This window comes from Formica exsecta, unplaced genomic scaffold (assembly GCF_003651465.1).
Source record: "Formica exsecta isolate Colony F162 unplaced genomic scaffold, ASM365146v1 scaffold393, whole genome shotgun sequence".
Taxonomy (NCBI): domain Eukaryota; kingdom Metazoa; phylum Arthropoda; class Insecta; order Hymenoptera; family Formicidae; genus Formica; species Formica exsecta.
The window spans coordinates 2,141,460-2,154,694 of record NW_021851167.1 but is presented as its reverse complement, the minus strand read 5'-3'; the positions used below and the strand labels follow the sequence as shown (position 1 = coordinate 2,154,694).

The 13,235-nt window shown below is 37.7% G+C and overlaps 2 protein-coding genes across 3 annotated transcripts in view; one reads left to right on the top strand and one right to left on the bottom strand.

The window, feature by feature from the left end:
* Positions 1-345: 345 nt before the first annotated feature.
* LOC115239673 (kelch-like protein 10) lies at positions 346-6,875 on the top strand. The gene is made up of 9 exons (XM_029814317.1): positions 346-853; positions 1,493-1,827; positions 2,110-2,441; positions 2,684-2,871; positions 3,101-3,312; positions 3,653-3,988; positions 4,646-4,768; positions 5,094-5,261; positions 5,717-6,875. The coding sequence occupies exons 1-9, from the start codon at positions 669-671 to the stop codon at positions 5,836-5,838; spliced, it is 2,001 nt and encodes a 666-aa protein (XP_029670177.1). The 5' UTR covers positions 346-668; the 3' UTR covers positions 5,839-6,875.
* Positions 6,876-7,021: 146 nt separating this feature from the next.
* The window catches only part of LOC115239669, a 37,115-nt gene continuing 30,901 nt past the window's right edge, over positions 7,022-13,235 (bottom strand). For both annotated transcript variants that reach the window (XM_029814312.1, XM_029814313.1), the window contains 3 exons: positions 12,888-13,137; positions 12,578-12,805; positions 7,022-12,378 (listed from right to left, as the gene is read on the bottom strand). In XM_029814312.1, the coding sequence (XP_029670172.1) occupies positions 12,173-12,378; positions 12,578-12,805; positions 12,888-13,137 (684 nt within the window). In that variant the 3' untranslated portion in view covers positions 7,022-12,172. The remainder of the gene's footprint in view (positions 12,379-12,577; positions 12,806-12,887; positions 13,138-13,235) is intronic.

The following is a 13,235-nucleotide window of genomic DNA, read 5'->3' as shown; positions in this document are numbered from 1 at the left end:
ATCGAAATTCTATTTGAAAATTTCTACCTGTAACAATGCCAATATAATTTATTATTAAATCTTTTTACGAACTAAATACCAAGCTTATACTCCCCTTTTTAGTTGAATCTTTATTATACTTCAAGGATTAAAGTTCATTTTTAGATTATATGATCTTTTATTTCCTGTTAGGTCATAAATGGATGAAAAAAGTTTTATCCCCGAAAAAAAAATTATTAAAGCACCGACGAGATACTGTTAAATTTTATACTTAAAAAGTATGCAAGTGTACACATTTTATAAATATAATTATATTATACAATTTTTAAAACAATATGAAATGTGTAATCATATATTCAGAGAGAAACAATATTACTTTTTATATGATTATACTTGTATTATATTATAGGCATAGATTCGGCAGTCATTCGCTAATGAAAGAAATGCATCGAGTATCGTTTAATACGATTTTCGCGAGAGATCGAGAGAGATACGATCGGATTAAAGTCGGTCAATTTTCGGCCTTCGTTTGTCATGGTCGCGCGTCTCGGCGCAATCGGGTCTGTCAAGAGAGCGAATACGCAAGCTGTTGAGCGGAAGCTGCGAAGCAGAAGAGGCGGTGGGAAGCTCGGGGACACACGTGGTGACCCAGCGGGTGCACGTGGACCCCGCCACCACCGCACAAGGATATGGACATTAGCAGGATGAGCTTCAGAAGATCGTCCCATACTCGAGTGTCACGCGCCTCCACTTCCGGCATCAGCAGGTTCTTCAAGCAGTCCAGGCGAAAGCAGTCGGTGAGAATCAGAAAATGCATGTGTCTACCGTCCAATTACGCTCTTGTGGAGTTTCCCGTCGTCTGGTCCGAGCTCAGGTCGGTCATAATCATGCGCTGCTGTAATCAAGGTTCTCCCTCCTCTCCTATAAAACGTGGCGAGGATTATTAACTTTTTCTCTCATCGTAATGACATGGTTTCGAGATAAAGTCGTACAAGCTTGCGAAATGGCTTCTGAAAAATTAGTCAGCTTTGATTAGTATTTTTTGCTGCTGTAATCAAGGTTCTCCCTCCTCTCCTATAAAACGTGGCGAGGATTATTAACTTTTTCTCTCATCGTAATGACATGGTTTCGAGATAAAGTCGTACAAGCTCGCGAAATGGCTTCTAAAAAATTAGTCAGCTTTGATTAGTATTTTTCGTAACTTTTTATTCTTCGTATTTTTTTTGTAGAAATATATATATTTAAAAAAGAAAATTAATAAGAGAGTTAAAAAATTTATTTATAAATTAGCTATGTATCTTTCTCACGACATGAAACATGCGGTTGAAATTTATTTCTGATTATGACTTTAAAATTATCCAATCCACATAATCAAATATCTTATCTCTTGCGTTTGAATAGTAAAATAATATAAAATATTTTATTCATTTACTCATCCTAAATTTTAAATAAATTTTTAATTATAAAAACACCTGCAACGTTCTCAGAATTGTGACGAGTCTATCGGCTTCAGGGCTAACCAGCAGCTGTGCGATGGTGTCATAAGATGCCCGAGGGATCAAGTATTCCCAGTCCATCGCGCCATATTATCCGCGGTGAGCCCCTACTTCAAGGCCCTTTTCACCAACAGCCTGAGAGGAAAAACCGAGACCTCAGAAGTCGTCATCAATTCCGTGCCCGGTGAAATTTTCAGTCTGATCCTCGATTACGCCTATACGGGCACCTGCAACATAAACGCGGACAATGTTGAGCAACTATTGCCGGTCGCTGATCAGTTCGAAGTCCTCGGAATCGTTCAGCTCTGCTGTCAATTTTTGTTACAGGAGTTACGACCAGAAAATTGTTTAGGTAAGCCTTTCATACACATAAAAATAGATATAAAAATATATAAATTTTATTTAAGTTTTATTTATTTAAGTTTTATTAATTATATAAATTTTATATAATTTACTCTTACAGATATATAACAGTACAAATTGTATTTCACTGCGTTTAAATTATTTGTTTGTATCAAAGTTTGATGTTGATTTTCGACTTTCAAGATCAACAAATTCGTTATGTTTGTATTTTTCAAAAAAATCGGAGGGTTCACCTATTCGGAACTCCACCCAAGATATTTTATGGCCGCAGGTATTTTCAAATTTGCACGCCACTACTTCTGTCGCGATCTCGAGAAGCAAGGCCGTAAATACATACGTCACCACTTCAAGCAGATACTGCAGGAGAGCGCGGAATTCAAGGATCTCCATTACGACGAACTAGAAGCAATATTGCGCGACGACGAGCTTAATGTGAAAAACGAGGAGATCGTGTTTGACGCTGTCAAGACATGGGTCGAGACTAGTGTCGAGAAGAGACGGATTTATTTACCGAGGTTGCTGAAATGTATACGTTATGGTCTCATGAGTCATAAGTATTTCATTAATAACATCTTCAACTGGAAGCTCGTCGAGGAGGATGAGGTAAGGACGTGCCTTTGTCATTGTTAAGCCTTAACACATTGTTAACCCTTAACGCATTGTATCGCTTCATTTCGAATCGAGTATGATTAATCTAAGCATAGTGCAGATATTATATATTATGATTTATATATTATATATTATGTATGATAATTTTTCTTTATTATATGTATCTCCCTTGTGATGCAATTTTTGTTTTTGCGTAATATTATATTGAATCTTTCTCTGTATTCAAATTTTTTAAGGCGTGCCAACAAATACTGCTTCCTGTAAATACCTATTTAACCGAGCAAGATGCAAAGCAGAACAATGGGGGGGAGATCGATCTAAAAAATCCTCTTGCGAGACCCCGAATCCCGTATGAAATACTCTTTGCGATCGGTGGATGGAGCGCTGGTTCGCCCACCAGTTTTGTAGAGACTTACGACACAAGGTGTGTCGAATTCTATGACAAAGTAATATCGCATAACTGAAATTTCCATAGAAATCGAAATTTAAGAGAGTCTAAAAATACCGTCGCGTATGTATACTGGTCTTACTTTTTCTTTTCTAAAATTTTATAGAAAGAGTAGTTAAAAAGAGCATGTCCTGGCAAAATTCTAATATTAATTAATATTGACGCCTTGAAAGTTTTGTCTAACTTATCTAAATGTCAACTCTAGAGCTGACAGATGGTTTGTATCAGTGAACACGGATGTAACACCGAGGACTTATCATGGACTGTGCACCCTAAACAATCTCATTTACATGATCGGTGGATTCGATGGTAACGAGCACTTTAGCACGGTGCGATGCTTCGATCCGGTGACGAAAGAGTGGCGAGAACGAGCCTGCATGTACCATGCCAGATGTTACGTCAGCGTTTGCACGCACGGTGAGTTTTCCGATCTCGCAAAATGAGAATAAAAATGCTTTTTTAAATACACACAATCCTGCTATTAACAAAGTTCATATAAAATTATAATCCTAAATTTAAAAATTTACAACTATAATAAATTATTGTTGGAAAGAGCAACAGCGGAATTCTTTTACACGTAGACAGCTTTAAAATATAAAAATATGTTTAAAAAACAGTGATAAATAGATGTCCACAAGATTCATACGGAAATAAAGATACTCTTTTGCTTTTCGCGCTGTCGCTCAAAATAAACCATTTCATTTTTTGAAAAAACTAAGATCGTTTCACGTCATCTTCTCATTGCACGTTGTTTAAGGCGGCAAGATTTATGCGCTCGGCGGATACAATGGCCGCACAAGGATGAGTTCCGGCGAACGATACGAGCCGCAAAGGAACCAGTGGGAGATGATACCATCGATGCATCGGCAACGATCGGACGCGAGCGCAGCCGCCCTAAACGACAAGATCTACATCGTCGGCGGCTTCAACGGCCAGGAGGTTCTCGACTCGGCCGAGGTCTTCGATGTGGAGACTAATCAGTGGACCAACATCCATTCGATGATCAGTCCGCGATCCGGGGTCTCCCTCGTCGCCTTTCGCGACAGTCTCTATGCTCTCGGCGGATTTAGCGGTGTCGCTAGATTGAGTTCCGGTTAGTTCCGATTCTTACCAATCTCTCAATTATGCGAGAACTTGTACAATCGCTCTCCTGATATCAGCCGTAACGATAGTAGAAAGATAAATAATTTTCCGACTGATAATTTGGGGATTGAATATTGCAATAATTGCAATTGCAATTTGAGAGCGGATATTTCGACACATATTATATTAAATAGAATAATGTTTTATGCTAATATAAATAACTAATTAATAATTCTGATTTATATAAATGGAGAAATTTTATACGTGTAAATATATCATAGTTATTATGTATAAATTTAACGTATAAAATTTATAAATGCTAAAGAGAGTGTATATGTGTTAATAACATCACGTTAATTATTAATTAGGCAAGACAAGTTTTTACAGATTTGTCAGGATTTAGCTTCATATGGAAATGTAAGCCAGTTGCGTGTAGTTTGTGTAATGCAGTTTTGTGCTACTGTAACTACGTCATTTACAGAACGATATAGCATTCGTCCGAATTGCATGCTTGCAGTACATGTATGTGTAATGTAGTCCTTACAGACACCAATATGCGCGACCGCGTGTCAAATATTTTCCACGCGAGCGTTTGAAATGACAGGTTTCCTGTATGTATCGGAAAGTGTGGCATCACATTCAAGAAAAACAAATATTTATTTTTCAGGAGAGCGTTATACTCCAAATCATTCCGACCAATGGCACGAGATCTCGGAAATGTTTAGTCCACGCAGCAATTTTGCCACTGTCATACTTGACGATATGATTTTCGTCATCGGCGGTTATAACGGTATCCCAAAAGAAACTATTTGTATATCTCTTATTTATTATTCACGCACCGATAAACGATGAAAACTAAATATCTCTTTTTTTAATAATATCTTTCTAATATATGTAAAATAAAGCGAGCGTCAAAATTAAAGATTTTAATTTATCTATTTATCAAAAAAATACTGAAAAAATTTAAGAATTAATGACAATGTACGTGATCAAAATATATTATAGATATTAGGAAAATTATACGCGTGCGACAGTTATTATTGGGGGGAGGAGGGGCGGTGCGATTTAAAATAAGCGGCTTATGATATTACAAACGAACAATGTTATTACTACAGGATCGAGTACAATCGCGTACGTCGAATGTTACGACGCGGATTATAACGAATGGTACGACGCATCTCCCATGAATCTCAGTCGCAGCGCTCTCAGTGCCTGTGTGATAGCCGGATTGGCGAACGCGCGAGAGTACTCCTATCTCGGCAAAGCACGAGATCTCGGTCAAGGTGAGCGTAATATCTGGACTCGCTAGCCTTTGTCGCGAACGCCTCAAAGGAGATGATTAAAGTCTCGACTGTGACGCTCCCCCAGCATCTTTATACATATTTACGATATTGATGTAAACGCGGTGGACTTGCACTTTATAATCAATCCTTCCTCCGTAAATTTCTGCATTTTCGATGCGAAAGAATTATAGTGCGATTCCTGTAAAAGCATCATTGACGGAAAACCGATTGCGAAGCATTTGGACTTTCGTTATAAATCTCTCGCCATAAAAATAGCGAAAAACATTCGAAAAAAAAAATGTTCCAAATGCAGGGAAATAAATTTGAGCCAAATATTCACCGCGATAGTTTTTGAAATATGCGAAAAGAATCGTTTATCCAGAATTTGTTTGTTTACCAAAACCTTTTTTACGTGAGAGGGATCTTGACGAATTAAATACGATGTGACTTTTTAGGGCAAGCAACATCGAAGAATCGGGAAAAGTCTGATCAAACTGGCGAGGATTCTAACGAGACTAACATCATAATCTCCGCACAAGAAAATGGACCGATCGACGTAAGCGAGTCGGTGCACTGACTCGCATTGCGGATCTCACTGACGATGATATCGGAAACTTGTACAAGAAGAAAAACGGAGATGATAAGGAGCGTTGCACAAAAGCTCGATTAAACATCGTTAAATTTCAACCGTCACTTGGCACGAGATCGCGCGTCATATTTTACAAATTTGTAAATGTCATTAAGAAATAATATTCTGTATGTTTGATGGAGCAAATAATATTTCCACGCTATAATCAATAATAGATAATTAATAATAAATTATCACAATTATATTATTTACTCAACTAGATATGCAGAATATTATTTCTGCATAATAACATTTGTAAATTTGAAAAAAACACTGCCGACTCTAATCATTCCAAATTGCGCGAATGTTGAAAATGTTGAGAGAATACGCAGTAGGGGAAAAATATCTCTTAGAGGGTTGAATTCCCGTTATTCGCGGATAGAAAAAAAAAGCGAGCGTTTTAATTGCTACATCGTTCGAGAATTAGCCTAAATGAACTTCTTAAATTGTACAACGAAATTCAATTTGCCGGAAACAGGAGGCAAGCAAACCGGATTTACTTTAGAGGACGAAAAGAGGGAGGCTCGGAATCGAATCGCGTTACGCATTAGCGTTTTTGTCTCTCTCGTGATTAATCGTAATGCAAAAATTATAATTGACGCGATTTATAACGTGTACGCCTTGCACGAGAGGCTTCAACGATTTTGCGCGCATTCTCGATATTTTTAACTATAATTTTTTGTAAGCAATATTTTTTTTCACATATTTTTTTTATTTTTTTTATAAATCTACTTTTGACTAGTGCTACTCGTAACGAGAAATTGTGTGACGAGAATTACACTCGTGACCGAGAAGCGTACATTGTTATTTTTTATGAATACGTTTTCTAGCCTTACACACACGCGTATTGCGATTTTCGTTCGTGAGATTCATAATTTATATACCACAATCTCTATTATTTTAATCGAATTAAATCACCTTATTTACTCAAATGCTGTCGCTTTTATTGTACTCTTATTTTTTTAGCCGTGATAAATATCTCGAATTAAGTTACTCAAACTTTCTCTTTCTCTTGTTCTTTCTTGCTCGAGGATATTGATTGTACTTATCAGATATGGTAAGCTCTCAATGTTGGTGAATAATAATGATGTAATGATTTGAGATTTTTTATTAATCTATCTCTTATTTATATGTATATGTAGATTTATTCATTCTTTTTATACGTATTTATATATTACGTATAATGTATACATTGTTACTTCTTCATTGGTGTTTCTCCTTTAACGACGACGATATATCCTTTGTTTAAATCCCGTTCACATATCCTGTGTTGCATACGATCTTTTTCTCTCTCTCTCTCTCTCTCTCTCTCACACACACACACTTTTTCTCTTTTGCAAGTGATTTGATGAGTGATTACGTGGTGCTGTGGCTATTTATTCGGACCCGGCTGTACGATACGCTCGATAATCGCGACACGAACTGAATATGGTAGCGAGTTCTCCTTCCTCGAGCACCGATGAATACTTCGATGCACGTTCCAAAGTGGAAAAGGGGAGTCTTTGTCAGACTGGCACTTTCTTAGACCCTCGGCACTCAACTTTCAAGAGTCGTTTTGAAACCCCCTGCCATTCCGGCTGACGACTCTTTAATTTCTTCTTTTATTACAAATATAAAAGATAATGTAGAAATTTTAGATGCGAGTTTAACTTACTTCAGGAAAATTTAAACATTTGAATTGTACGATGGCATTCATATATATATTTCAAATTTGTATCATTAAAAAACAAAGTTTAAAATATTGGCATAAAATCAAATTAAATGCACAATAATTTTTAAAAACATATAACAGACATTTCCATATTTTAATCTCTTCTGTTTTGTACGATTTCATATTTCTATTTATTTACTTTTCAATTTTTATATATCTATATCTTTGTTTCTAAGACAGGCTTTGTGAAGATTTTAAGGGAGCTCGGCCAGTCCGGTATGAATCGAAATCGCTCGATTTTTTTAAGATATAGCGTCAATCGTTTATCAATTGTCTTAAAGGAGACTATTGTATAATTATAATTTATTAGAGAGAACTCGCTATATATATATATACTCATATGTGTGCCAGCCAGGATGACGCCACGGGATGGAGAAAAGGAATGAATACACAAATCGTAAATTACACAAGGACACATCCACGACACTTGCAACAGCGATTTCATGTCCCCGAAATAGTCCGATCCGAAGAGAAGATCTCTCTAAAACGTATATCCAGAAACGGAACGCGGAAAATGATCGATATCCGATCTTTATCCGATAAACTCCTAGAAAATTGTCCCTTAAGTGGTAAGTTAAAAACTTAAATTTACACGACGAGAGTACAAAGTTAACGACTTTGAGAGAGAAAACGCGCGTCGTTGAGTCGATTAGAATGCAAAACGACGAATACATTGAGTTGAGCAAACAATAGGACAGCAATGAAAATTCCTTTTTGATCGATATTTCTCGCGAAGGGGCATTAAATCGGAAAGCTTTTCGCGTATCTCCGAACCCATCCCCCTTTCTCCGCTTTCTGCGTCGTTTGCAATCCTCTCTGCGCAAGATTCGCGACAATCTCCACCGATAACGGACAAAGAGAACAACAGGACTCGCTCTCGCGATTGATCCGCGACGGCGAGATTTAGTCGCAGTTGAGAGAAAAGCGGCGATGGCTATTTACCTGATAAACGTGTCGTTGTGGAATAAAAATTTCATTACAGATATGTAGCTGTAATATAAATTTTTCATTCACACGCGCATTCGTGACATTCATCGATGACACACGAATGTCATAAATTTCTGACAGAGACCACTTGATGTAGACGAAAGCTGCTCCAACTCTGAATTGTGATTAATGTTGCACGGTTATTTGATCTCATTTTTAGATTTCGTACATCAAATAAATCTTATATGATAAAGGATGATAGCTTTTTTCATATAAAATATAAAAAAAACAGGCCAAGAGAAAAAAAGGTGGAGGGGAAGAGAGGTCATCGATTAGTGTCGGAAACTGATTCGACAATGCTTAACAAATATTAAACGCTACAATCGTCTTATTGAAAAAATTAACATATTTATCAGATAAACAGCCTACTTCTCGATAATCCTATTAAAATCAGCGACACAAATAAAATGATAGAGAAATATTTCAATACGCAGATTTTGTGCTTCGAGTCCGATTTCTTATAGACGACTATCAAATAGACTCTTAGAATTCGGAGGAATTATTGAAGACAATTATTGGCGGCGGGCTCGATAAAATAGTACTCACGATGGCGACATACTATAAGATTTTGCATCAGCAAGTACAATTTTTGCATCGCACTAGAAAAGAATTATGACCAAAATTGAAGTATCAAGATAAAATCTCAAATTTTTGTTAAAATTATATTCGAGAACCAATATAAAGATAATAAAACAAATTTAGACCAAATTGTTTTGCGATCATCTTCCTATGCATTTTACGAACAGCTTTCAGTCCGATGCAAAGTTGCACTCGCTCATATAGTTTTTCACCATCCCACGATTATCAAGCTCGCATTTGTAATAATATTTATATATACGATCGCAATATACACACGTTAACGGTGGTCATAGGTGATCGTTTTATGACGATATATATGTAGACGTACATACATACTTTTTACGCATGTGAAAGATGGATTATATTGAGTGATACGGATACGAATGATACGGATTTACGATACGATATTACTCACATATCTTGAGAGCCGACATATGATCCGTGTGATCCGTTTTAACGCATGCGTTACGACAGTGGAATCGCTGTAAAAATCATTATTTTCTACGCGCACGTTTGCGCTCGGGACAGTGTGTGTTTACATAGAGATTTGTAGCGCGAGAATTGCGGAGTGGAAGATTATGAAGAGCTATCTGTCACGTACATGTGTTTCATCTCACTAAAACCATATGTTACAAAGTAAATTACGTACATGTTATAAAGTAAAGGAGTACAAAATATACATTTGTAACTATATTTTTGAAAATAAAGAAAATGATAACGTCAATTTAATCAGTTTACAAAAAGTCTTAAATCTCTTTTAATTTTGAAGACTTATAGCTCTCTCATGACTTTCCACTCCATAATTGTTGATACGCGCAATAAAATAGACGCCCCGTACTTCAACCCTCAATTTGTAACAATTGTAATCTATCGTGGATATACATATGTACATTCGCGATTAATGGGACTTATTTATATCGTCTTACATATCGCTCACAAATAGGGACATGCAGTCGACATATTGTGTTAAAAGTTTTAAACGCACACATTCACATACACAATACAAACATCTAACATATATCCCTTCCCAGTTTGATTTTGGGAATTTTAATTTCTCCACGAAAAAAAAAAATGTTTTCGCGACTGTCAAAATACGAGGCGTCATTTTCGCGTCGTTTGAATTGCTACGATCGTGTAGCTTGATACACAGATTGCATCAGAAACTGTCACTTGAAGTTTAACGATAAAATCTTTGGCGAATTTAAAGTCCGGTTTTTCAAGAATAATAACCATTTTCATCGCTCTCGCTGCAATTTAATATAAAATATTAAATATATCTGGAGATAATAAAAATCTTAAAAGAATAAAATATTTTTTAAAAACAAAATCAAAAGAATGTTGTTATTGAATTTCATCACGAACATTCTCCAACCGAATTTTTATATTCAATCACTAGTAAATAAAAAATTATTGACGTCTTTTTTCATTTCGGTTGAAAAGATTCATTTCAAATTGGTCAAAGAATTTATCGTTAAAAATTTCAAGATCAGCGATCCTGAAACACTCTGTAGACTTTAAACTGATCGACAAAAGCCGAATTCGCTCGTGTTACTCGACGACGATCTCAACAGCTATAGCGCGACGCTTCGCGTTTCTCGCCGCTCGATTAATATACGCGATTAATATATTTTTCTTCTCACTTTTTCCTCTCTCGCGTTTTTCACCGATAGATTGTTCTGAGCAATTGAGATCTAGTATTGGAGGGATTTAATATACCTGAAACGTTAGTCACTCCCGTCGCATTATCATCACGTCCGCGCTCTGGACACTCGTCTGCAGCATTTCAGGGCGCATTTTCTCGTTTCACTGCACTCAAGAGACTCGTCGTTGACGAGAGGAGACTCCCGAATCCTCTTGTTGATGTTAATAGCTGATAAACAATCGTCCTCGCGCTCGTCTTGACGTTCCTTCATCCTCAGCTGTCTCGCTTTATATCGTTATTATTTCACCTAATCATTTTCTCCTTAGATTTTTTTTCTCTCTCTCTCTCTCTTTCAGCATCGTACTCGGCTCTCATCCATCCGTTCTCCGCACTCATCGCATTCAGCACTCACACTTATCTGAGGATAACAATTGACATACGTTTCGTAACTTTCCTATGCGACTAGACAATGTGTCGTTGCATTGTCTTACTTTTATTATTATTTTTATCATTATATTATTATTATTTTCTCCTTAACACGTGGAGCTCTACATCATAGAACTTACGCTGGTTGAAAAGAACCTCTCAGTTTTCTTCTCTTTTTTTTTTAAAGTACGGTTCTTCGAATTCAACCGCCGTGCAATTGTGTGAATAATTTCCGTCCTTCTTCCGCGATCCATTCCTCGCCACGATGTTGATGAAGCTGATGTGCTCGACGATCGTACCGTGTTTCCTCTCGTGATTTACTCCATTTTACTAGGCCGCCAATCTCAATTCTCATTCTGATCTTCGAGATCGGAGTACATCCGATCACTCGATAGTGACAGGATTAAATTTTTTCCAGGCATATACTTGATTTCCGCTAGCTCGCGTCTTTTCTACGTGTTTCTTGATCTCCTCTTCTCTCTTGGTCAAAGAGCGACGCTGCTAATTACTATTACTATTATCATCATCATCACTACCACACTGAAGAATAGGTCCGTTTCACGGCGACCTACGGATACATTCGATTTTTCGAACTCTCGATGAACTCTTCGCATCGCGAAAGAATCTGAATTCGACCGTTTATCCACAATATCTATGACTGATATCGAGATGACACGCGAAAATCTAACACAATTCATACTAAAATCGATGCGTCGCGCTTCGTGTAAAAAAGATTCGATTGCCTCGCTTCGGGATCCTAATCGTTTCCGCGGAAGAGAGCAGCTTAAACGAAGAGGGAGGAAGCGAGGCAATGCTCGACTGGTTGCCTATAAGTTACGCTAATTACGGGATCGTCGAAGAACGGGCGAGTACCGAGCGTCCGAGCGTACTACAGTTTAATTAATTTTTTTTCCTTCGTGCGCTAGACAGTCCTTTCCTTATCTGAAGTATTTCAGCCCCGCCACCAGCATAAACTTCTCGATGAAGAGCTCAGAATCGAGGACGGCGATATGCGCGGCGCGGCCGATCAGGGCGTTCGCCGTCGGCGGTAAAGCGTGATGTACGTCATACCTGACGAGGCTAACTCCAGGCGCCGACATTACGGGGTACAGGATGTTGTGCACCATCTCACGATACGCGGCACCTGAAAGAATTGGATTAAAAAAATATTATTTGATTTCTAGTCGATATATTCGCTATTTCAATCGAAGAAGATCAATGAAACAGCTCTTAAAATCTTAGATACGTCTTCACTTTATATTTGTAGCATGTATGACACAAAGTTTAATTCTGACAAATAAATGAATCGCATAGAATTAAGATAAGACATTTAAATATAATACCTTGATCTGTCGGATCTCGAACGGCAGCCTTACAGAGTTCGATTCGAGCGGAATGCAGGGGCACGTATCGATCTTGAGCGCTACCGCATAGCAAAACGTGTTTGAATTTTTGCAGATTACTCTTCTGGCTCAAACGGAACATAAAGGAACGTCTCACGTCCGGCGAATCCTTCATGGCCAATTGCAGCAGCGATCCGGACTTTTTCCATTTCTGCATGAACCACATGCCTGGGCAAGTTGAAAAAAGAATTACGATCGAGATCTCTTCTCTGCGCTACATTGGAGCATGTTCTCATTATTATAGACTTACCCGCGTTCACCAAACCGCTCGTGTTATAGAGAGTGCCTAAATGAGGTCCGCTCAAGCTGAGGAAGGTATGCAGACGAGACAGAAGCGGGCGCAGTTGTGGCCGCGTCAGAGCGCTACGGATGATTATGGTCCCAAGAGAATGCCCGATGAAGCTCACTTTTGTCGGATTCAGGCCCGACGATTCAATGTGATAGAGAATTTCGGCCACCAATCGGTCGGTCATTGTCTCAAAATCGGAGAAGGTGTCGCCCTTTTAACCGATATACATGACAATTTGATATACTCATGATTGCAATCTTTAATTTTATCAAAAAAGTCAAAAATCTTTTGAATGAAAGAGAGGGAAAG

What these genes read in the sequence shown, in the direction of transcription:
- LOC115239673 (XM_029814317.1), top strand. Translation starts at nt 669, where the DNA reads ATGGACATTAGCAGGATGAGCTTCAGAAGATCGTCCCATACTCGAGTG. An exon ending in CGTCAGCGTTTGCACGCACG is followed by an intron (nt 3,313 to 3,652) that starts GTGAGTTTTCCG and finishes ACGTTGTTTAAG; the next exon opens with GCGGCAAGATTTATGCGCTC. An exon ending in CGTCATCGGCGGTTATAACG is followed by an intron (nt 4,769 to 5,093) that starts GTATCCCAAAAG and finishes TTATTACTACAG; the next exon opens with GATCGAGTACAATCGCGTAC.